At 37.4% G+C, this 22,946-nt stretch overlaps 1 protein-coding gene and 1 long non-coding RNA gene across 2 annotated transcripts; both read right to left on the bottom strand.

The window, feature by feature from the left end:
- Window positions 1–316: 316 nt before the first annotated feature.
- LOC113290970 lies at window positions 317–3,102 on the bottom strand. The gene is made up of 8 exons (XM_026540552.1): window positions 2,764–3,102; window positions 2,167–2,328; window positions 1,987–2,070; window positions 1,788–1,893; window positions 1,404–1,602; window positions 1,231–1,312; window positions 764–1,032; window positions 317–588 (listed from the first exon to the last, which is right to left on the bottom strand). Exons 1-7 carry the CDS (start codon window positions 3,100–3,102, stop codon window positions 910–912), a joined length of 1,095 nt encoding a protein of 364 aa, XP_026396337.1. The 3' UTR covers window positions 317–588; window positions 764–909.
- Window positions 3,103–4,383: 1,281 nt separating this feature from the next.
- On the bottom strand, window positions 4,384–11,773 carry LOC113288128. Its single transcript, XR_003330478.1, has 6 exons — window positions 11,677–11,773; window positions 10,017–10,074; window positions 8,794–8,851; window positions 6,085–8,459; window positions 5,308–5,595; window positions 4,384–5,047 (listed from the first exon to the last, which is right to left on the bottom strand). It is a non-coding gene; the product is annotated as an uncharacterized LOC113288128 (long non-coding RNA).
- Between the last annotated feature and the right edge of the window lie 11,173 nt (window positions 11,774–22,946).

Below are 22,946 nucleotides of genomic sequence, written 5' to 3'. Positions count from 1 at the left end.
AAATTAGCAACGATCTTCAGGTGTTGCGAAATTTTACTGCTGTTGCAAAAGTATTTGACTAAGTCAACGTAGACCGACTGTATGCAACTTTAGCAACAGTTTCTAACTTAGCAACAAAAAAAAAAGGTAGGTCTTTGTTGACCTGGTCACAAAATAATTTCCTCCATTCTATTTTATCCCGCAACTACCCATGACCTAGAGATTCAATCCATTCAATCATATTCTACAAATAACTCTTTAAAAACAACTAGAAGAGCAATCATATTTTGCAAATACTCATATGCAGTATTGCTTATATTGACATTGATATGTTCAATAATACATACGAACAACATTTAAGAAAATTACAAAAGAAGAGAAGAAAACAACTATATGTTCATCTACAAATGCATGGTATACATATCAGTTACTCTTGATTTCAATAAGACTAACTTCGTTTAGTGTCGAACTCTAACAACTATGATGATAAAAAGAATTTCGGACACAAAAGTGTTGCAGTACTTACCATCTTACATTCATTAGCTCTATACATTTGTGAGCATCCTTGATATCTTTAAATCTAACTCCCTGAGGATGGTTCTCGCATACCTGCAAGCAAAAACGTAACATGTAAATTTTTTACTCAACAATTAAAACTTGTATTGGAACAATCTATGTACAAATTGTAACAACTCTTGTATAATTTGTCAATAATCTCCAAAACTCCAACGATATATTTCAGACAGGAAAATTAGGAAAAACATCACAAGGGTTCTCTGCGTACCTTAACTAGCTCCACTGGACCAAGTTTCCATTCATTTTGTTCACCACATGTTATCATCTTCTCAGCACCACAGTCTCAAACAGCATCTGCTCATGACTTTCAATCTTAATCTCCTAACTGCATTTCAAACACAACTCCAGTTCTACTCAACAGCTCAGTCCCTGCAACTTGCTACTGCATCCCAGGCCAACCAGTCCACCTGCAGCTGCAACTTCATCTTGACCAGCACCACTAGCTTCTTTGTATCCAACTGCACCTGCAATGCCAACCTGCAAATCATCTTCTCAGTTTCATGCCAACATGCCATGTGATAAAACCATATAAGGGTGTCTTGCTTTGTTTATGGTTTTCAACAAACGAGGAGAAAATGAACTGACTAGACAAACTAACATAAAACAGTACCGAAGCTACTCAAAAAAGGTACGACTAAAGAAAATAATTCCATTAAAGTATTTAGGTTATTTTACCTGGAAGACGTTTTCTAAACCATGACCTTTGGATCTAATATAGGCTGATGCCATCTCGCATCTTATTCCACCAGTGCAATACCTGTAAAAAGCGACAAAATGATTAATAACTTAGTATAGTGAATATGGGGGTGACATGTGAGATAGATTATGGTGATTTTATAAACTCTTACATGAGACCGGATTTGCCTTGCAACTGCTCTGCATGACTGTCGATCCAAGAAGGTAGATCACTATATTGCCTAATTTCTGGATCAAGAGTTTCTACAGTGGAGGTTTCAAACTTCCCAATTCTTGTTTCATATACATTCCTTACATCTAACAGAATAAGTGGTTTACCCCCAGATTGAACCTCACTCTCCAAATTATTTACTGCATGATAACACCTCCAAAATCAACAATTTTACCATGACATGACATTATCAAATGCTTAACCGAAAAGTTCATTTCAACAATGCACTGTAATCACAAATATAAAGGTTACATCATATTCTTATCTACACAATACTCTAAACTATGGTAAGATAGAGAGTAAAGTCAAATCAACAGTCACATACCAGCACCATGAAGAACCGAATGAAACTCAGCTGCTGACAAATGCCTCCCAGCGTTTGATATTGCTGGTGACTCCAAAAGAGGCTGCAAGCTAAACGTAACTAATTCCTATAAACATTATAATGATCAATAATCAGCAACTCTATAAGACTCATATATTGCATCTCTGCTTGCAAATTCAGCTAAGATTCACATCACCACCTTACCAACAGCAAGCACACACAGCTTCATTTCACCATTCCTAACTGCAGCTTCATAACCACTTAGATTGATTGGACCTTTAGACTGAAAAAACAACTCAAATCAATACAAGAGCAAAAGGTATGTTGGACCGACACCATTTTCAGATATCCGTAAAAGAGTTAAAGGTATGTTGCTTACCAGAGAAAGGTCGTCAACGGCATAATCCGGCAGCAAAAAGATCAGTAAGTGTAATACCTCGAAAGAAAGTGAAATCCAAAGGTTAATATCAACAAATTTTAGCAAAAATGGGCTCCAAGCATAACCAAATGAACTTATCAGGGATTGATATACCCCAGGTGGCTACTAGCTTCAGTTGACCTTATACTCCTGCACAACTACAAACATATACTTATACAGGAACCACACAAATGCAAGAAGTAAAATCCATTCACACACACACACATATATATATATATATATATATATATATATATATATATATATCACATACCAAGTTTTTTTCAGATAAAAGTAAAATACTTCCTTATGCATAGTTGCATAAGAACCTACCGCATACTACATTGTAGTCTTCTTATGCTCAAATGCACAAGTGTGGAAATTAGCAAAAAAAGAAAAGTAAAAAGCCGTCCAAACATTAGCTTAAAAATTAAAAGCCATATATGTTTATCGTTGATATATGCAAAATATGATGGCTGGGATATCTTCATAACTTTTTCCAAAAAAACAGTTTGACCCTCCTAATCATATATATGAGATGCACATCTTTGGATGAACCACGAAACCTCCAATTCCAACATCTTGAAAGGTGCGCCCAAACCTGTAAACATTTATTGTCAATTCATCTGGCATGAGAATGAGATCAAGCACTACCTTCGCATGATTAGACGTTACAGGTGAGCCGTGAGCCGTTTTTGCTGATTCACCCGTACAAAGTCTACCAACAGCAATAGTATCACCATTGATGTTCACCAATGAACATTTCATATCAGAACCTACAGCTGATCGAGCTGGTGATATGGTTTCAGCAGCTACAGATATGTGAGCAAGTGAACTTGTATTGCCAGCTGAAGGAGTATGAGCAGGTGAACACGCGTGACCTTGTGAACTGTCCATATGGTTCGAGGAAATATATGAGGCTTGTCCAGATTGGATATCCTTCACAGTTTGACATAAGCCTCAAAATATTTCGATTAGAACCCCCATTTTGTTACCTAAATCGTTCACCTGATGCTTTAGCTTTCAATCCCTAGACTTCATTTCAGCAACTTTCGCACGTGCAGGAGCTGAATAATCATATTGTGTACGAGAAACAGCACCAACAGAATGAACCCGTCCCCTTGTATCCTTCCCAAAAGCTAAAGTCAATGGATCAGATTCATCTACAGAAGAACCTGAATCTTGTTTTTCCTTAATATCTAGCTGCGCCTTCTTAAGATCATCCTGTAATGTCGAGCAATTGTATTCAGTTAAATACAAAATTACCAAACTAGTGTATGGTTGAAGAAAATAGTTTAACAATAATCTCACATAGTATTTTTGCACACTGGGTAGTATTTTCCCATCCTCTTGTGTATAGGCTTTAATCCACACATCATAGGTAGTGATTTCTGCTCCAGGATTCTCCAGCTCCTAAATTTACATATGCGATGAGTTGATTAATGCATTCATCAATTATCTACATGTACCCTAATGTCGAGAAGTTGAAATTCATAAATAATAGAACATTATCGATGAAGTACAATACCAGTTCAGCTCTCACTAAACTATGAGGTTTGCGACCGGAGGTATGACTGTAATCGTATTTCTCCCTTTTCCTCTTATTATCCACTCTATTTTTCTGAACTTTTTCATCCTCCGCGTTGTGACAGAATGTTTGCCAGTCTTCATCAGTTACATTTGGAGGAGTACGTGAGGTCCTTGCTTCATAAGTGGGATATGGATCATAATATGCTATTCGTAACTCCCACTTACGTCTCCTCCATGGATCAGACATCCCCTTTACCAGTTGCTTTAGAAGTATCAGGCAACAGGAACGATATCTGAAAAAACACAGCATCTCGCTTACATTCAAATACAGTTAACATAAGTATGAACATAAATCAAATTGAGGTAAGTTTGTACCTGTAGTTCATTACAGACATCTTATTTGTAAGTATCTGGCACCTCCTTCCAGGTTTTGTAGGAGATAGGGACATGAGTACGAACCAACGTGCCCTTCAGGTGGCCAAGTTTAGTTGAATTCCTTGACATCGGAAGTCCATTTTCATCTACCTCCACCGCTGCCATAATTACCTGTACAATAACAGTTAACAAGCATCTATATGTGAAATAATCAAAAACTATGAACCTTGTAACTATCACATATGCAGAAACAACGCAATCAAATTTCTCATACAAAACAGAACCTATTAAGTTTGCATAAATGATAAAACAAATTTTAACAGAAGTTGTAGTAATTTCACACATTGCATTGACAGCATACATCATTTTAAACTCCAGAGCTGACACACATAAATTTTTCTAAACTCTCATTGTCAGTAAAATCTGACTGATATATAGTAGGATATTCAGTTTCATCCACTAAGGAATTTAAGCCTTGCTGTGAATGCAAGACCATAGACCATCCCTCATCAGAAATATCCTCCGAGTAAAACACTTGTGTCGCTTCAGAGGCAAGAATAAATGGCTCATCCACAACTTGATTGATGCTTTGAAGCTTAGACAAGTTAACTTTTATCAAGTTTTAGTTAGGATCAACTTTGCACCCATTAGTCCTATTTTGAACTCTGACCCAATCACAATAATAAATTGTTTCTTCAAATTCCATATAATTTAATTTAATAACTCCGTAGTATATAATTTCTGTTTCCACCGAATCTTTTTGCCTCGTAAATGCTCGGATAGACACACCACTGTTTTGTGATACCGTCCCCTCCTCGTACCTATGTGCAGAGAAAGTAAATCCATTTACTTGGTATTTCTTATATGATTGTGCCTTGAACTGAGGTCCATGCACTAGGCGCCAAAGTACAGAATATCCAACTTTGGCTTCTAACAACTGTAACAGAACATTTGTGTGTCAGTTGCGTTGCCAAAACCACTCATGTTTTACTTAAATAATTTAGAAGTGCGCAACCAAAAAAGGAAACTCTTTGAGGTATTATTGGCGTTGTTAACATAGGAATCATACTTCCAGAAACCAAACAACAATGCAAAAACAATCAGATAGACAGACCTAATAATCAAACAAAAATACAATTAGATCGACAACATAATAATCAAACAACATCTCTAAGCTGTGGAAGTAAAAAAATGTACCTTTGCCAGTCCTGTATTCCAACATACTTAGACAGAACCCACCTGCGAGCTTTCTCAAACTGTACTTGAGTTAATTTTATATACTTAGCTTTACTCAAAGGCATCTCATCGGCAAACTCATCATCATCATCTAAAAAGGCTTGTCGGATATGTTTATGAGTACCATCACCATCAGTTGACAGGTCCTCCATAGAGTATAAGCTGGCTTCACGCAATGTATACCCTCTTGCAATGCAGCCATCAATATACCTTTTATTGCGTACCAAACCTTTGAAACCTTTCATTAACCTACAAATATCACAAAAAAAATTATACCATTGCATTACAATTAACCACTGAAAGGCCTATCAGATGGAACAAACAAACAAAATGAAGATAAAAATCTTGAAATAAAAAGAAACAATGATTTTGTGGGATTGGTATTGCTAACAAAGTGAAGGGACTGTATATCGGTCCTCTTTTGCATAGTAAGTCATGTGATGTATTAGGAAAATAGAAACCACATGACTGAATGCTACAGAGTGAGGTAAAACTGAACACAACTAGAACCTAAGGGTTGGACAAAACTTTGTTACAAAATGTTTCAAAATTTGAGGTAAAGCTGAACACAACCAATTATCATCAAAGTACATGTTAATGCTATAAATACTTACAACTAACCACTGAAAGGTAAAAATTTTGTAAATTAGACTCGTAAAAAACCAGTAACAGCAACAAGTTAGACTGTAGAATATTCATAAAATTTTATAAAAAAACAAAATAAGTTGAAGTAAGTACCTCTCTAAGGGGTACATCCACCTATATCTGACCGGACCGCAGACTAGAGCTTCATCAGCCAGATGCACCATCAAGTGTATACTGATAACGAAAAAAGGAGGAAAATGCTTTTCCATAACACACAGCTTCCACCAGACTAGCTTTTTCTCTTAAAAGATGTTCTCTGTTAATAACCTTCGCGCACAAAATTCTGAAAAAATAGACCTATCCGATGAAGAGCAACTCGTAGATCTTTAGGTAGTGAAGTCGCCCGTGTGAACCAGCAAAGGAAACAAATGTTGCATGACAACATGGTAATCATGGGATTTGAACTTCTTTAGCTCGGGAGGATCGACGCTGACACGGCTGCGGAGATTGGAAGAGAAACCAGAAGGAACTTTTAAGTTCTTCAAAACAGTACAAAACGCAACTTTCTCCTTCTTTGTCATGGCAAAAGTACCATCTTCCATTGTCGTTTTTCCGGTCACTTCATCCACTTTCAACCATAACTTCTTGTTAATCTCCATGGTTTCCATGTCTTTACGTGCACTAGGATTGTCTTTTGACTTGTTATTACCCATAACAGTGTTAATGAGATGCTCAGTGATGTTCTTCTCTGTATGCATAACGTATGTAACATGCCGGACTGCATTCGAACCCCAATATGGCAAATCATGAAGAATAGATCTTCTATAGAATAGTGAGTGGTCATGAACCTGATCTTCTACACCAGCAACATCTTCATTCTCGACCCCAGCTTTCCTTTTACGTTTCAGACTTGCTTCTGATGGCGGCTTGCCCTTACCCTTTTTGGTTCTAATATTTGCTACCATCTCCTGAATTTGCAGCCCTGTTAGTGGCGATGGAGCTGAACCATGATCTACCCCTCCAATGAAATGTGTTCTATCATATCGATACTTGTGCTTCGCTGGCAGCCACCTTCGGTGTCCCATGTAACAAATCTTCTTACTATACGATAGATATTCAGAAACTATCCCTTCTCCGCATGTTGGAAAAGCGTTATATCCATGTGTAACACACCCAGCTAAAGTTCCTAATGCCAGAAAATCATGAACAACCCATAACAGTCTTGCTTTCATCAAAAATTCAGTTTTAGTGTAAGAGTCATACGTTATAACACCTTGATTTCATAACTGCAACAACTCATCTATCAATGGATGTAAATACACATCAATGTCTTTACCAGGTGCTCTTGGTCCTGAAATCAACAAACACAACATCGAGAACTCTCGCTTCATACACATCGATGGAGGAAGGTTGTACGGACATAAAATAACCGGCCAACATCTGTGACTAAGCCCGAAACACTCATTCGGATTGTAGCCATCTGTCGAAATCCCAAGTGTCACATTCCTTGGCTCCTTAGCAAACTCCGAAGAAAAGTTATCTGCACATTGCCAAGCTGGAGAATCTACTGGATGGCGCAGAACATTCATATCTGAGTTTGCTCTATGATGCCAATAAAATGCCTCTGCTATCCACGGAATGCTGTAAAACCTTTGCAACCTCTTAATCAACGAAAAATGTCTCAAAGTCTTTTGAGCAACTGGCGTAAGTTTCCTCTCATAATTGAATACCTTCTTATACCTAGATTCTTGACAAACAGGACACTTTACCAGTGATGCATGTTTTTTCCAGTATAAAATGTTGTCATTAACGCAAGCATCATAGGTTATGCAATCCATCCCAGTTCTTGGATCATCTTTTTTACATCATGATACTTAGACGGCAGTATGTTATCTTCCGGAAGCAACTCCTTCATTAATTCTAATAGTGAAGTGACACCATTGTCTGAAAATCCATATTGGGTCTTTATGTTATTCAATTTTATAGCAGCATATAGTGCAGCCTTCTCTTTAGGACATGATGGGTACAAAGGTTCTCTTGTACGCTCATAAAAAGACCTTTTGTTGCTGCTGCTAGCGCCAACATCATTGTGAACCCCACTGTGTGGCCTAGCATTCTCATGTACACTAGGATCAACATTCTCACCTACACTAGGATCAGCACTCTCACCAACATTCTCACCAACATCTCCTACATTCTCATCTACATTTTCTACATTCTCTGCCATATTTCCCACATTCTCAGTAACTGCCCTAACTGATCTTTCACCATGAAAACGCCACATTGTATACGTTGGGACAATACCATTCTTAAGCAAATGATAATTGATTTCTTTAAGTGGAAACATTCCTCTACCATTCTTACAGCGTTTACAAGGACAGGAGAACACCATACTGTCACCACCATTTTTACGGACAAACTCTATGAATGAGCTTACACCTTGTATGTATTTACCAGAATTACAGGTACAACTCATCCACTCCTTATCAATGGTAGAAGACATATTTGATTACCCTATATTATGATTCCTAAAGACGACAATATCCATGTCAATACTTGCACAATAGTTCATCTACACCATCCATATAAAGATAAACAATAATCTATGCACAGAACATCAAAATTATTATATGATACCCTAGTAACTAGTACAGTAGAGATGATTATAACATCGAATATTTGCTGAAACATACCATAACCCTATACAAACTGTACAATACTTCATCATGGGATAAATTGCTTGAATAAACTATAACAATGATCAAAACATAACTTTATTCATGGTATATAAACACAAAACAGAATCTAAACTTCACTAATATCAACCCAAAACAGAAAACTAAATAAAGAAGAGGACCATACCTGAGTAGCAATAGCAGTCGCAGTAACTCCTTATGAAATCTCAGATTGAATCTTCCACCTGCAGAAATAGCATAAAAAGGTCTTGAGCGAACTTAAATACTTACATCTTTTATGTTTAAAGATACATAAGCAAGGATATCAAGAGAACGGGCAAATCATTTTCAGTTTGAAGGATATAAAGAGTGGAGAGTTCTGAGATAGCTCAGATACCTAGAATCTAATGGGCTATTGGACACCCTCACAGGCCAATTTCAGATAAGATACTAATTAACTACTTAAGACTCATAATATGAATTCATGTCTTTAAAAATAGGTGCACATGTGAGTGTGGGGGAGAATTGGACCTACTTCAAAGGAGCATAGGATCCCGAATTCTGAAAGTTTTTATATCTACAGAAAACAATGTGATGGTGGTACACAGTCAAACAAAACAAACATAAACTATTTCGAAAAGAAAGGAAAAAATCCATCCCTGCAATTCCCAGCTAGGATATGTGTTTTAAAAAAAGTTAAAGAGGGGTCCGAGTCTCTGAGTACTGGTATTATACATAGTTACCAACAAAAGATCAATTGTTAGGTAGTGGCTAAAAATGAAATGATCAAATTTTGGTTTCAGAGTGGAGTCTCTTAATCAAACAAATTCATTCATTATGCAAATTACTTGTTAATTATATAAAGTAAAGTATTAAACAAACACAAAAATGATTTTTGAGAACTTTCTCTCTTTCCAGGCCGGCATTTGCCTTTCACAACCTAGTCCAAATTCCCAAGCCTTTACGACAGCCAGGAAAAAATGTCGACTTTGACATTCTTTTGATAAGAATCAGGCCTCTTACTAGTACCCGACACTTGATTCCAGAAAGGATAGTTCAATTGGAGCTTATCTGTCACGACCCATTTTCTCATTGTAACAGGCTGAACTAAGCTCAAACTTTTCATTTCATAAGGCAACAACGAAACTGAACCAAAGACACACTTTATTACTATACTACGCCCACGTAACGAGTTTCATACAAGATCGTACATTATTTTAAAAACAAGATGTCGGTTTACAAAATTTACATAGTACAGGTTTTTTGCTGTGTCATGAACTTAACACAAAAAGATACTAAAGTTCATGATTTCAGAAAAGATATAATCTCAGAATTTACTGTGACAAAAAGGAATAACACCTGAGACCACATTGTTTTTCTTTTTGTTTATTTAAGATACAAAGAACTCACTCAATCCAAAGATATCATTCACCTTTCTCGAATCCGTCCTCGGAAGCTGCCGGTTCACCTGTATCCAAAAGAAACAACCACAATGAACTCAGCCCAATGGAGGAAAAACATCATAACAGAAAGAACTTCAAGAAGATCAAACTGGACAGTGATGTATAGAAGGCACACATCATACATTGCACACTCATGAAGAACACTCAATACCAGTATGCACAATCAATTGAAATATTTCGTAGCAACAATTATAACAAGAACTTGCATCTGCGTAAAGACCACAAAGAAATCTGACAATTACCTTACCTTAAAATCCTTACCCGACCTTATGCTTTTAACCCATCTATTGATCTGTAATCATCTTAGTCGTCTTCACTTATTATCAGAAACATCCTATATCTCTTTTCTAAGACACAATGGATCATTAACTACTAATCCATGGTTAATAACGATTCACATCAGTACATCTTAAACGAGACATAAGTTATAGCCTATTGGTCGGTTTGTAGCATTTTGATTTCACTTTGGAATTAACACTCAGTGTCCTTTACTTCTTCAGAGGGGAACTAAATCTAATTTTAATTTCTAAGAGAAGCAAGCTATTACCCACACATTTCACACAAGTTTCCCTATCTCATAGATGTTCTATCAAATAGTTGCAAAACAATCTTTTGGCCTAAAGACATAGAAGTTGAAATTTATAGTATTTCGATTCACCTACTGGAAAAAAATCATCAAAAATTGAGGGTTTGGTACCACATCCACCCCCAACATACATTTTCCATCTTACAATTGACGTATAGAAACCAAAGCAACTTCGAAAAAGAATTAAAGTTACAAATTAACTATCAGTGCAAGTCTATCAGCTTAATTCAAACTTATTCAACATTGCTTTTAGATGACTGTCACTAAGAAAAAATCACATCTTTCATCAACACTGACATGATATATACTGACCAGACTCAAACAAAAAACAAGAGGTACAAGATTTCTTTCACAACAAACATAAAAGCGAAGCCTAAGTATCAATCATTAACAAACATAAAAAATAAACTTAAGTCGAGAAACTTCTAGACTTCTAGCTTGTCAGACAATTTGCATTACTGTGACTTATGAAAACATTTTTGTGTATTTTACCATAGAACCAACAGAAGCATATGACAGGACAAAACCGGAGAGACCCAATCACTGAATATTACCATGAACATAGTTTAAATTAGGGGTCTAAACCCCACTGCAACTATCCAAATAAAAATAAAAATTGAAGGAAAAAATAAAGTAAGAAGATACAGAACCTTAACTATCAAATCTACCAAACCACTAATTTGAAAAATAAATAAAACCCTAAGTATCAATCTACCAAAATCCACAAAATAGTACATCATTAATCGATTTACACAAAAAGACACAAAAATCTTAACTTTCAAACCCTAACTATCAACCAAACCCTGACAGAAGTAACATAAATCATCAATCTTTTTAACCAAAGAAATAACAAAAATATCATACATCATTAATCGATTGAAACAGAAAAACACAAAACCCTAACTATCAATCTACCAAACCCTAACAGAAATAACATCAATCTACCAAATCCTAACATAAATAGCATCATCATTGAAATAACATCATCAATCGATCAAACCCTAGTAATTATCATCCATACCTAACTTGCTTCAACGACGGAAGAGTGCTTTAATGGCGGGAAAGTTTTTCTGCAGAGCGGGAGTATTTTTTCTGAGAGAGTGAGGTGAGAGGTGAGAACGAGTGGTTATGAACTGAGAAGGATATTTTCCTCAAGGATAAAGGATGTCCACACGCGAAACTCCCATGCTCCAAAAAAAAAATGTTTTCAGGTGTTTTCTTCCACACGCGTAGTCGCATGCATGAAAATATAACAGTTGTGATTGGCAACTGGGGTAGGTCAGTTGCGAAATTAGCAACAGAAAGTGTCTGTTGCGAATATTTAGCAACAACAATTCGCAACAGAAAATTCGCAACAGCCACATTGCGTTGCGAATCTGAGTTGCTATCTTCTGAATTTGGTGTAGCATTGGTTAGGGCTCAACTATAATCTAGTCCGAAGTTAACTTGTAGTAGGCTAGTGTCTGTAGCGGCTTAATACAGTGTGGTGTTTAAATATGGACTACGCCCTGGGGTTTTTCTACATTTGCGGTTTCCTCGTTAACAAAATTTCTGGTGTCTGGGTTATTTCTTTTCTGCATTATATTTGTTTATATAATTGAAATATCACAGGTTGTACATAGTTCAATCAGTTGATAAATCCGACGTTGTTTGTTAGGTATAACTTGATTGGCACTTGGGAATTGGTCTTTCGTACCGTCCAAGTTATTTATCATAACAATCAGGCTCACGGATTTATATATGTTCGATTTGCTGATTGCATTGAGAAATAGAGATAAATCTCTTTGATATATTTCTTGATTGAGCTTGCTTTTAAGTTGGTGCTCTCGGAACTATATTGGAGTTTAGTCCATATAGATTGCCGAACAAATTATTGGGTGTGGTTGTTATACCCCTGCTTTTCAATAGATTTTAGCTTTAGCTATGTTCATCGTATTCTTGACGAGTTTAGTTGGAAATAATTTATTTGTTAGAAACTAAATATTAAGTCAAAAGATGATCATGTGAAAATTACCTTGAACATCTTACATGATTTGTGTGAGACAGTCATTTGATGTTAGCTCGGGAAGTTTCATATTGATCATTCGATCACTTGAAAATTAGTTGAAGCTAATAGTATGTGTGAGATTACCGTTGTCGTCTTCTAAGGATGTTTAAATGATTGAAATAAGAGTTTAGAACGATTACCCACGTCTGGATACAACACGGATATGCATATCCGGTATGCGAACTGTATTGTGATGATTATGCGAACGAAATTACCTAAAAAGGTCCGGAACTCTTGTTTGCGACCTAGTATGCGAACGGATTTACCCGAGTTGGGTCCGGAATGGCTGTTCGTGAACCGGGTTTGCGAACGGCTTGACTAGGCCAAGGTCTGGAGCGGTTGTTCGCGTACCCAGTTTGTGAACACGGTGGTTAAGTTCTAAAGTCGATAATGTATGATTCTCATACTCATGAACTAAAACATTTATTATTTAAGGAATGCAAATTAACTTCGCAGACCGTGGCTTAATATTCATGAATTGATTCTTGTATAAGTACTTTGTACAATCACGAATCAAACCGATTTCGTTTCAATTTGTTCAAGAATATTTCTATGAGATAGTGAACAATTGAACAACTCTATTTGAAACACAATTAGATTCATTTAATTAACTATCATGATTGATTGATCATCATATTTGATCTAGAAGTGTTAGATGAATACAACTAAGTCAAAAGTGTTCATATGGTTAACTGTTGTTAGAGCAATGCTCGGCCGAACTCGCAAGCGTTGCTATCTCATGATTGTTTGTCAAGTTTAGTTGTCAAAACTATAAGTCTTGATTTCTATCTTACTTATAGCTATGTCTCGTATTAGGATATAATGTTTAGTTGAGCTTTAGACTTCACGGCGTTCATCAATTAAAGATGAAGAACTACTAGGGGGAGCTTGTGGAACTTCATCAAAAAAAGGTATGTGGAGACTTGAACTCATCTATCACTCAGAAGTCTATTTCTATTCTATCTTCTATTGGGACAAAAGTCGTATAGCTATATAGACTTAACTATATACACATTTGATATTTCGAGTTGAGTTTAAATCGCTTATATCTTTCTTAAAATATGTATTGGAAAGCTTTTTGCTTTAACCACGTTCATCATTATTCTTGACGAAAGTCAAAAGACGATCATGTGAAAATCACCTGGTAACATCTTACATGATTTGTGTGAGACAGTCATTTGATGTAGGCTCGGAATGTTTCGTATTGATCATTCGATAACTTGAAAATTTCTTTGAAGCTAATAGTTTGTGTGAGACAGCTATTCCCATCTTGTAAGAATGTTTCAATTATTGAAATGGGAGTTAAGATCTAAAACCTATATCTGGATACATTACGGTTTGTGTACTTAGTGTATAAACTGTTTAGTCGGAATTCAGGACCGGAAGTTTGCATACCCATTCGCAAATTTATTCAATTATTTAAGTCAGGGTATTTAAGTTTGCATACTCGTTCGCAAACTTATTTAACTGTTGAAATCCGGGAATCAAGTTTGCATACCCGTTCAACGGTTTCAATTGAGTTCGCTCCGGAGCTAAAGTTTGAGTACCTGTTTGCAAACTGTCGACTTGTGACCAACGTCCGGAACTTAAGTTCGTGTACCTGTTCGCAAACTTAAGTGGTTCAAGTTCTTAAATCGGTTAAATATAATTTCATACTCATGAACAAATACATTTATAAATTAAGGAATGCAATCTTTGCAAACCGTGGATAAAATGTCCATGCACTGATTCTTTGAATCAAACCGAGTTTGCTTCAATTGTGTCTTGTGTACTTCTATGAGAATGTAAACAATTGATCAACTCTATGAGTAACACAATTAGATTCATTTGATTATCAATTGATCTAGAAGTGTTAAAATGAACAAGGTTAAAAGAAAAGTGTTTATATAGCTAACTTTGGTTAACTGTTATTGAGACAACTCAATATACATGTTTAGGTATGGTTACCATATCTAAATAAAGGTATATTTCATTTGTGTGTAACAAGCTATGTCAATCTAACGGTTGAAAGATATTAGCTTGAATCTTAAATCAGGTTTCATCTAACGGTGAATATTGATTGCTTTTTTCCTAAAACCATTATAGGTTAACGACTTAAAGACTTCATTGGGATTTTGAAGCTAGACCTAATTATTTTCTCTGTATTTGTGTGTTCTGATCTTACTTCGTTCTATCGTATTGAGTACTATATTCTCTAAGATTTGCTCGAAATTTATCTCTTGTGGGTAAGATATAAAAAGTAATCACAAAGCTCTTCGTCTCATTCTTTGTGATTCCAAAATAACTTGTTCCACTACTATATAGTTAAGTTATTGTGAGGTGATTGATATTACCAGGATGTTCTTCGGGAATATAAGACTGGTGTATCAATTGGTTCTTGTTCACCTTGATTTATCAAAAGACGAAACAAAAACTCGTAGGTATTTTTGCGGGTGACAGATTTATTTATTCAATAGACTTTTTTGTGTGAGATAGATTTGTTTATCAAGTCTTCGACTTTGGGTCGTAGCAACTCTTAGTTGTGGGTGAGATCAGCTAAGGGAATCAAGTGAGTAGAATCCTGCTGGGATTCAGAGGCGTAAGGAACGCGACTGCACCTTAATCAGTGTGAGATTGGTTAGGGCTCAACTACATTCCAGTCCGAAGTTAACTTGTAGTAGGTTAGAGTATGTAGCGGCTTAATACAGTATGATGTTCAGATCTGGACAAAGTCCCGGGATTTTTTTGCATTTGCGGTTTCCTCTTTAACATCTATGGTGTTATTTCTTTTCCGCACTATATTTTCTATAATTGAAATATCACAGGTTGTGCGTAGTTCAATCAATTAGAGAATCCAACCTTTGGTTGTTGATATAAATTCATTGACACTTGAACATTGATCTTTGGTACCGTTCAAGTTGTTTCTCATATTAATCAGGCTCGCAGATTTCTATTTGTTTGATTTGCTGATTACATTGAGAAACAAAGATATAACTCTTGGATTTATTTTTCTTGATTGAGTCTGACTGTCTAGTTGATTCTCTTGGAAATATATTGGAGTTAGTCCATATAAATTTCCAAAACGAAATATTGGGTGAGGTTGGTAAACCCCCGTTTTTTCAATTGTTATTGAGTCAGCCCAATATACACGTTTAGGTACGGTTACCCATATCTAAATATAAGTATATTTCATCTATGTGTAACAAGCTAAAACCATCTAGCAATGTAGATTAATTGCTTAATTTCTAAGCAGACTTAGCTTGAATATTAAATCAGGAGTTCATCTAACGTTGAATATTGAATGCTTTGTTACTAAGCTATCTTAGCTTTGATTGTAAGCAACCTTGATTTGAAAGATTATATAAGGGAGAAATCTAGCAACTGGAAAATATAATCCCAACACTTATTTGTGTCCTAGTTGCAAACTAGAGTCGATTCTCCTTAACCTAGGTTTTCCAAAACCATTATTAGGTTAACGAATTGAAAACTTCATTTGGGATTCGTGAAGCCAGATCCAACTATTTTCTCTGTAGTTGTGTATTCTGATCTTACTTATTCTATCATATTGAGTTTTATCTTCTCTAAGATTTACTTGAGATTCGTCTCCGATAGGTAAGATATAAAAAGTAATCACAACAGTTCTTCATCTAAGACTCTTGCGATTCCGCAATAACTTCTGATGTTAACCAGTTAGGTTATTGTGAGGTGACTAATATTTCTAGGCTGCTCTTCGGGAGTATAAGACCGGATTATTAGTTGATTCCTGTTCACCTTAATCTTTGTATGAAAAGACAGAATAAACAGAATAAAGGATAGATATATCTGTGGGAGACAGATTTGTATATGGGTCGTAACAACTCTTAGTTGTGGGTGAGATCAGATAAGGGAATCAAGTGCGCATAATTTGACGTGGTTCTAGAGGCGTAAGGAATGCGACTGTACCTTAATCAGTGTGGGACTTGGTTAGGGCTCAACTACATTTCAGTCCGAACTTAACTTGTAGTAGGCTAGAGTCTGTAGTGGCTTAATACAGTGTGGACTTCAAATCTGGACTAGGTCCCGGGGTTTTCTGCATTTGCGGTTTCCTCGTTAACAAATTTTCTGGTGTCTGTGTTATTTCTTTTCCGCATTATATTTGTTTATATAATTGAAATATCACAGGTTTTGCGTAGTTCAATCAGTTGATAAATCCGACCTTGTTTGTTGGATATAACTTGATTGACACTTGGACATTGGTCTTTGATACCGTCCAAGTTATTCTCATATCAATCAGTCTCACAGATTTCTATTTAGTTGACTTACTGATTGTATTGAGAAAGAGATACAATCTCTTTGATATCTTTCTTGATTGAGTCTCACTTTTAAGTTGGTGCTCTCGAAAATATATTGGAGTTTCGTCCATACAGATTGTCGAACGAATTATTGGGTGTGGTTGTTATACCCCGCTTTTTCAATGTTATTTCCGAGAGTCTTCACAAACGAAATTTTGAAGGAAAAAAAGTGTTTAATGTAGCAAAAGAACCACCAATTGATAATTGGATGAAACAACGAATTAGCTTTTCAGTCATAGAAGCGCTAGACAATTGCAGGAACTACAACAACCCTTTGGTGGTCACAGTGAAGAAGGAGACAAGCCCAAGACTTTGCCATGGGTACTGCTAAAATATTGATCGACTGAGGGATTTCAGTGGAGATATTATTCTATGACACATTTCAAAAATGGGCATGAAAGATGAATTCTTCATCCCAACGACGTATTACATATTTGGGTTCAATAGTTCGTCAACCATACCCCGAGGCGAAGTTACTTTAGAAATTCGAGTAGGAAAAATTGTAACTCTAACTGCTTTATGTGTCGTTAATGTAATCTCAGCTTATGCTGCTACCATCAGGAAATCTTGGGTGCATGGGATCAAAGGAGTTGCATCCACTTATCACACCCCTGTGGGATTGTTGAGATCATTGGAGATATCGGCGAGGTAAAATACTGATATAGGATGGAAGTATAAAATGGTAAGAATAGGATAAATTCTCCAAAGGCGGAAAGGAAAAAGGCCCAAGAAGCTAAAAACTAGAAGGATTACATCGCATAGACAAACGAGTTTAGAATAACATAAGCCATACAAAGCGAAACATCGGGTGAACCATCGAAACACTTATAACAATCAAAGATCCTCCCCGAGATCAGGGAGCCCAAGCCAAACTTCTCAGCCTGTGAACCCATGAAGGAAGTAAATATCAGAACAGATGAGAACCCAGACATGATCAAAATCGGGACACTGCTCAACCTAAAAGAGGAGGATGACCTGATACGAGTCTTAAGAGAGTACTTAGATGTCTTTACCAAGAGAATGGAGGACATACCAGGAATTGAGCTTAAAGTCTGTTGTTACCACTTTAAAATTAATCTTAAGCATAAGCCCGTAAGACAAGAATTTGAAAAGTAACACCAGACTATCACGATGCAGTAAAAAAAAGCTAAAAAAAGATAGAGGCCTCGGGTGTTATCAGAAAGGTACAATATATCTTACATGGTAATTGTATCACAACAAAATGGAGGAGTACGAATATGTGTTGACTTCAGCGACGTATACAAGGGGTATCCGAAAGACAGTTTCCCACGTCCAAACATTGACCAACTAGTTAAAGCAATGTCCAGATATGGATTACTATCATTGATGCATGAGTATTCGGGATATAAACAGATCCCATTGGCGAAGGAGGACCAGGAACATGCGGCTTTCTTTACTCAAAGAAGATTGTATTGCTACACAAAAATGACATTCAGACTAAAAATTGCAGGCCCGACATACCAGAGGCTCGTGAAGAAAATGTATGATGAATGTATCCATAAAACCTTAGAGGTTTAGGTAGATGATATGCAAGCTGACACAGGATCGCACGAGTGATTTGAAAGAAATCTTCGACCAGATAAGGAAATACAATATGAAGATTAACCCGGAAAAATGTGCCTTCGAGTCACGTCAGGAAAGTTCATAGGCTACCTGGTGACAAAGAAAGGTACCGAGTAGACCCCTTCAAAGTGTAAAATATACTCGAAATACCGTCATTGGCAACAACAAAACATGTCTAAAGACTATAGAAGGTTGGCAGCCCTAGGCAGGTCCATTTCTAGATCTTCGGTCAAGTGTAAAGACTTTCTTAACACTTTAAAAAAAGGAGATAAATTTTCGTAGAGCCACGAAAGTGAAAGGTCTTCAACGGATCAAAGAACATATGACTACCTTATCCTCCAATAGCCCGATCCAGGCGAGGATTCAGACGAGCAAACGGACATATAAAAATTTTGCGGCAGGCAACTAAGGATACTCGAAATGCTCACCAAACGACGCTGGACAGACTTGTCTTGGCTACTTAAGACACGTGCATGGTCCTCCTCGCTCATCTAAGTAAACTTATCCGAGAATGACATGGCAACATCTTCACCAAAACAGTAAAAGAGGACGCACAGATAATCAACGCAGTCCTAGAACTAACATTTCCATCATCACCAATAATTTCACCAGCAAGTTTACCACCAACAACATTTGCACTTGGAGTACCTCTCTCGCTAGGAGCACCCTTCTGAACGACACCCGTCATCTGGACAGCTCCATCTCGGAAGTAGATACCACAGCCTTCCCTCGAGAGGGATAGATTCGTGTCGGGGCACGACGTCTTCTTTCTCAAGAAAAGAAAGATCAATATCATTAGGAACATTTACATCATCATCGTAAAGACATGTCAAATCTACGTCCATCGCATGAGTCCCAACACAAGAAGGAGCATTCGCAGGACTCGATCCGACAACAATCTTTCTTCACTGCAAAAATACAAAATCAGATGCTCGGCTATAAAACAAGGGAAAGGTATATACGTATCTTAAACATGAAAACAATATTTTCTACTTTAGCATACTCGGCAGCTTGAATAGTTTGAATGCGACGCTTCCGAGTAGGTGTTTCCCACCGAAACACCAATTGACTATAAGCTGGCAGGTAACTATGTATCTCAGGGAGATCGATAAGGATACCACCAACATCGTCCCACATGAAGATCCAGGGACCCACGTTTCGAAGGGACATAAATACCATTTCGGGTCATTAATCCTGTGAAGAGTGAAATTGCTAGGAACGGGAGGATCCAAATAGGGAAGAAGCTGAGGACCCCTCAAAGGATGACGATTCCGCAAGATATCCGTCCTTCAAATTTCTCTTCGAGTTAATAAGACGAATAGTTCTCCCGGAATTTCTCTGGTGTTAAGAGACTGAAAATAGACGGATCAAGCTCATCGTATTAGAGCAAGGGCTATGGAATGAGTGTTTTTAACACTCATTCACTACCTAAACGAGTGAGAGACTGAGTGAACGAATGTGTTTCTAACCATGAGAGACGCTAAAATACACACTAAGAGGCACATGATCAATCTCTTGGAGGGAAAATTTCTTGAAGAGGCTGATTATCATCCTCTTGAGAGAGAAAAATCACCCAAGAGGCGGAAGATCAGCCTCCCCAACATGATTTTAGATATTTTAATATATATTTTTTTGTTTTTTTATCTCCAGGAGGCAGAAGATCAGCCTCCTAAGACAATTTTTTCTCCAGGAGGCAGAAGATTAGCCTCCTAACTCAAGTTTTTCTCAGAAGGCAGAAGATCAGCCTCCTAATGAAGACTGTCGACCACTCATTCGCTTGAATGAATATGTGAGTGATTTTTGATGAATGAGTGGGTGTTCTCACTCCATAGCAGCACCTAATTTGATCAAATCTAGTGAAACTCATTCATTTTGAATGAGAACCCTCACTCCATATCCCTTGCTCTTATGGACAGTGAAACAACCTTAGCTGCGACGAGCGCTTTCCCGAAAGAGACTCCAATAACTCTCAGAGGTTGAAATATAGCTCTCTGAGAAGCAGTTGGAGCGAGAGCCTCGTACTAAAAGGAACTCAGTGGACAATAATATAAGGGGAGACGAAGCCCTGTATCTAGTGGACCTTTAGTCACCACGATCTCATTAGGACCCCACTATTGCTCGGCGAGATCTTAGATCATGACCCCAACCTGCTTGTTCGGGTGAGCAAAATGCTTGACATGTATATTAGAGCATTTCCAACAGAAGGTATAAAAAATCCTACGTGGATTTTTCATTTAGTCATTTTATTTATGGGGTATACACATAGAGTAAATATGGGACCTCATATCTAAAAAACTATCTCCAACAGTGAGAAATTTAACCCTTAGAGTTAAAATAAAATTGGTTAAAAATATGACGTGGAGGTATAACCTGAGGTGTAGATAACACTTTCTTGAACACCTTCATATTTAGTAATTGGTCCCTCCTAACTTCTAGGACCCTACTGTTGGAGATGGATTTATGCCAAACGGGGGTCTAAAATCCTACGTGTCACTAAAAATAAATAGATCCATATTTTTCTACATTTTCATTATTTGTGCGGAAATTCTATCGACAAATCTTGGAAATCTCAAAGCAAAAAATATGGTACAGGGTCTCTGAATATCAAGAAAAGCACCACCCATCATACATCTAATGTATGCAGACGATCTCCTCATCACTTATAGGGCGACCGAGGAAGGTAGCACTCACCTAAAAAAGATACTTCAATCATACAACTTATCGGCACAACAAATAATCAACACACCGAAATCAATAATCATTTACCATCCGAGGCTACAACTGCAGAATATAGACTCTCTATAGCATTTCTTCGACATGCCAACCACATCAATCCCACCTATTGTTGATGGTGTTTTTTAGTTCAAGGGCTAAAATCGTAAACCCTGTATTTAATGCGTTGTTATCCTACAAAAAACAGAAGCCATTTAAAAGCAATGGGTGCTTAAGCCTCTTCGCTCACATATGTATTGAGCAATTCAATATATTTGTATATATGAAATTTACTCAGAATGGTGCGTGCAACAGCAATCCCAAAATATTCTGTGAATTTTATCTTCCACCAACATTATTCACTAATGCATGACTTGCCTAGTATTTTCCTATGTTATGTTCCCAGCCGAACTCTCAATATTGACATGACATGAAAATTAAATGATCACTCCCAGCAGAGTAGCATGAATCTCCTGAAGTGTCAGTATTGAGATCTGCATGGAAGTACTCACACATGCTGCATCAATTTCTGACAAAGAGATTTTTGTATCGACGCACTTTTAAGTTAGCTCGATCGAACACGCTTAAATTCCTTAGGGAAAATCTAGACTGTTAATATCAGTCTAAAAAATGATCACGGCCACACGATTTGGCCGCGCGATTTAACAAGCTTAGACTACTCCTAGCAGAACTAGGCAATTACCATAATGACCACTGGCGGGCCCACTAGTGCCCTAGTCGATCGAGTCCTATTTTTCTCATTCACAAGTGCTTCAAACGCGACCCAGACATGGGTGTTCGTGCTGTATAAAACAAGCTCAAACAAGCTAAGACCGACAAAAACGGTCTCAAAAACCCATCACATCTGTCCAACTTAGCCAGCCTAGTTGGACGGCTTAGATCGCATCTCAAGCGATCAAAGAGGTGCCAACGTGTTCGTCGTTGGCCAAACTTCTCCCTTGGTCGATCGACCTGTCCACGACAAGACCAGAGAGCATAAAATCGTTTGCCCAAACTCGAGCAAACACACTATTTCAAAACCCTAAATTTTGGGTTGCGGCAGTATATTATTGTCGCAAATCGTCACATCCGTCCAACTTATCCAGCCTAGTTGGACGGCTTAGATCGTGTTTCCGACGATCAAGGAGGTGCACGCGTCAAACCGCTTGACCGAACTAGGGTGAATGTGGCCGTCTCTAAACCCTAATCGGTGTTTGCGTTGACATGTTATTGTCGCAAATCGATCACGACCGCCCATCTTCGCCAGCCGAATCGAGTGGCGGATATCTAATTTAAGATGGCCCGGGAGATGTCAGCATACTCACTGGCGGCTCATCTTCACACATGGCCGATCGGTCTGTTCAAATTATCGCTCAGCGCTTTGGTTCGTTTAACCAAACTAGGGTTGGCCGCACGGTTTCCAAACCCTAAATCAACGGCAACAAACATCTACCGCAAAAACTATCTTGTCCGTCCAACTTCGCTAGCTTGGTCGGACGGCTTGGATCAAATATTAGGCGATTGATAAGGTACCTCAATGATCACCGGCCACCCCCTCCTACAAGGAGCGACCGACTGAGCTACGACTCTCCCGTGCGATCCTGTACGATCGCTCAAAGATGGCCCTTTGTGGTGTGG

This window comes from Papaver somniferum, chromosome 6, assembly GCF_003573695.1.
Source record: "Papaver somniferum cultivar HN1 chromosome 6, ASM357369v1, whole genome shotgun sequence".
Classification (NCBI taxonomy): Eukaryota; Viridiplantae; Streptophyta; class Magnoliopsida; order Ranunculales; family Papaveraceae; genus Papaver; species Papaver somniferum.
This window is presented reverse-complemented; position numbering and strand designations above follow the sequence as displayed.